Genomic DNA, 2,940 nt, shown 5'->3' on the forward strand with positions numbered 1-2,940 from the left:
CTTTTCAGTATGTGATCTATTGTTGAATTCTTGTCGCCAAGCAGACAATTGCTCAAAGCTGAGCTCTTTATTAAACAAATCTCTAGTCCCATGTCAACGCACCTATCCGAAATAAAATTTGCTCGCACAAAACCTGGTTATCATGAATATGGAGCATAGTACTCAGCCTCCTGAGGGCCAATAACGGACATGGAATCAAGTCACGTGATTCAGTGATAAGGTTTTATTGGATATATATTCTTAATACTTCAATTGCGAGATGGGCAACCTCCCCCAGTTAAAATTCACGTCAAAACGTCTTAATACTTTAAATATCCTTGACGGTTTTAATTGCCCAATTCGACCTGGTTAATGAATAAAACATTCAAAATGACATCCTTCTGACTCCCCTGGACCTTGAGTATTGTGTATTTAGGACTTTAGGAAACGTGCAGTATGATGGGTTGTACTGCCCCTTACTCACTTTGACTTACATTACAACTGAAAACAACTGAATTGAATGAAACTAACTGAATTAACAAACAAACTCTATTGAAATTAATGTCTAGATATAGTTGTTATGAGTAGAATGTGAGCTTTGTTTTTAAACGTATAATTTTAAAATTGCTTTGTGAAATTTAAACTTTAAGCTAACTCAAACTGAAAATAATTATTTCTACAGAGAAATGTCGATATTTCTTCTACTAACGCTTCACCTACTCTTCTCTCCTGCTCAATGTGGTAGGTTTCATATAGGTTATTGCTCTTAAATGACCACTTTCTCACTTTCATGGGGGGGGGGGGGGGGGGGGGACTGAAATTTTGAAAACTGATTGAGTTGTTACAATTTTAATGAGATTCCGCGAATATCGCGAACCAAGATACGGGCAATTTAATTAATTTTTTGTGGTTTTTTCGGTTTAGTATCCACATTTAAACAAATATAAAGCTATAACTTACAGAGAATATGTAGTTTAGGCTTACCTTTCATATAAAGTAAGTTTCATTCAAAAATATTGATATTTGCCCAATTTATGGGACGACATCTACCAAATTTGGTGCGTATGACCAAATATGGGCATATGGTTTTTTGCTCATAGCTCAGTCATTTTTCGTCCAATCTTGATGAAATTTCATATACGAGTTCAGAAGACCACTAGCTACAAGTAGAGCACATAAAATATGGGTATGGGGCATGTTCAGGGTATTTGGCTAAATTCGGCCTAATTTGGACCAAATATGGGCGTGGCTACCCCGCGGGAATGTTGGACAGACAATATCTAAAACTTAACTAAAGTACTAGCAAAACTAACCGTCGTATCCTCTAAAATCACCTAATTTGTTTGCAATTTTAGGGAGGGGCACCAAAAGGGGAGATGGCGCCAACAGGGGGGCGCTTTTGCGGCGGGGGGGGGGGGGGGCGCCAACAGGCAACGTCACGCCACTGATAATGTATGAGTAACGCAGATTAGTAATCGTTGTATGAATATTGACGTGTTTCTTCAATAAATCTTGTATTATAAACCTACGCATCAGTAGTCAATAACTACATAAGGTTATTATAATGAAAATGAAATGATGGCGTTTGGACTTGTGACCAGCTCGCAGTACATTACATTAGTGATTAATGCACTCTCTGAATACCATCAGGCTAGCTGAAATTATTCATAATATAATTATTGAAATTATTACTTTATTAAAACTGTTTTGTAACATCAACTTTAGTGCTCGTACGGTAGCCAGTTAAAAATATCGTTAGTTACATATTATAAAGGTACTGTATAAGTAATAGTAATACTAATACGTGTTATTGCAGCTAAGAGAGAAAGACTGGATGGTGAGATAGTCCCAGTCAGTGCTGCACAGTCCCGCACGTTAGGTGATGACGAGGAGGAGTATGGTGCTTACCTTGCTATAGACCTTGACCTGGAGATTAACTCCCACACAACATCTGGTAAAGACGGTAAACGTTGGTTAAAGATAACACTAGACCAGGTTCACTGTGTTGAACAAGTGATGTATTTATTTAGTAGTGGTAATCCTCTCAACACCTGGACCTGCTCTATTAGAGACTGTAGTACCTGTGAGGGTAGCTATAAGTTCTGTAGTAGCTTCACCCTCACAGTGTACACAGAGGGAGCAGCACCTGATAACCTATCACCTGAATCTAACTACGGCTGCAAATACGGAGATACGGTGAAGCTAGAGGCGATTGATAACTTTATTGCGTACGAGATAGTGATAATCGGGAAACAAGGTGAGACTACTCATTATAAAACTTACTATATTCCTATTAGCAGGTAGGATATGTTCACGGTGTAAATTAGAGTGAAATATGTGTGAAAACACACAATGAACCTTTTTAAGTTTCTTCATATCCCCCAACTGATTCAATGGAGTAATCTAAAAATGTTTTTATCAGATGATAGCCCTAACCGAACATCTTTATTTCAGGATGTTTAAAACGTTCGGTTGCAGAGCAAAAAATGTGTACCCATGCACTTCGCGCGCACTGTAATTGTAAACACTGACATGATATGATCTCGGAGTTATAACCAGATATAATAATCATTAACTAAGATATCTTTTGTTTCTTTATATAAAGCCAGTAGGATGAACTCTGAAATTTAAGATCAACTATACACATTTTAGCAGTCAACATTATGAGACGCCGGTTTGAAACTCAGCGAACAAATATACTCGACCGTTAAGTTTTTGCGGGGGATTAGAGGGGATTTCTATCGAGGGTCACAAGTAAGTAAATTTAAAGTGATGACTGCATGCTCATCGCGAAAACCCAATTCCTGATGGCCATAATTGACAAAAATAAGGGATAAATTCATTTAAAAGTTTTATGTTTTCATCTAATAGCTCGAAATAAATGTAACATATCATACTCAAATTTTACATAAAATATGGAAAAAGAATGAGTATTTTATAAGTTTATAGCTTATTTCTAGA

The 2,940-nt window shown here is 37.0% G+C and overlaps 1 protein-coding gene across 1 annotated transcript; it reads left to right on the plus strand.

Moving 5' to 3' along the window:
- The first annotated feature begins 657 nt into the window (after window positions 1–657).
- Window positions 658–2,510, plus strand: LOC134825662 (uncharacterized). Its single transcript, XM_063837869.1, has 3 exons — window positions 658–720; window positions 1,796–2,236; window positions 2,434–2,510. Exons 1-3 carry the CDS (start codon window positions 666–668, stop codon window positions 2,508–2,510), a joined length of 573 nt encoding a protein of 190 aa, XP_063693939.1. The 5' UTR covers window positions 658–665.
- The last annotated feature ends 430 nt before the right edge of the window (window positions 2,511–2,940 follow it).

This window comes from Bolinopsis microptera, unplaced genomic scaffold (genome assembly GCF_026151205.1).
Source record: "Bolinopsis microptera isolate Bmic1 unplaced genomic scaffold, MBARI_Bmic_1.0 sca4, whole genome shotgun sequence".
In the NCBI taxonomy this organism is placed as follows: domain Eukaryota; kingdom Metazoa; phylum Ctenophora; class Tentaculata; order Lobata; family Bolinopsidae; genus Bolinopsis; species Bolinopsis microptera.

Excerpts from the sequence above, each read along its gene's own strand:
- LOC134825662 (XM_063837869.1), top strand. The coding sequence starts at position 666 with ATGTCGATATTTCTTCTACTAACGCTTCACCTACTCTTCTCTCCTGCT. Across the intron at positions 721-1,795 it reads CTTCTCTCCTGCTCAATGTG|CTAAGAGAGAAAGACTGGAT; the intron begins GTAGGTTTCATA and ends GTGTTATTGCAG. Across the intron at positions 2,237-2,433 it reads AGTGATAATCGGGAAACAAG|GATGTTTAAAACGTTCGGTT; the intron begins GTGAGACTACTC and ends TCTTTATTTCAG.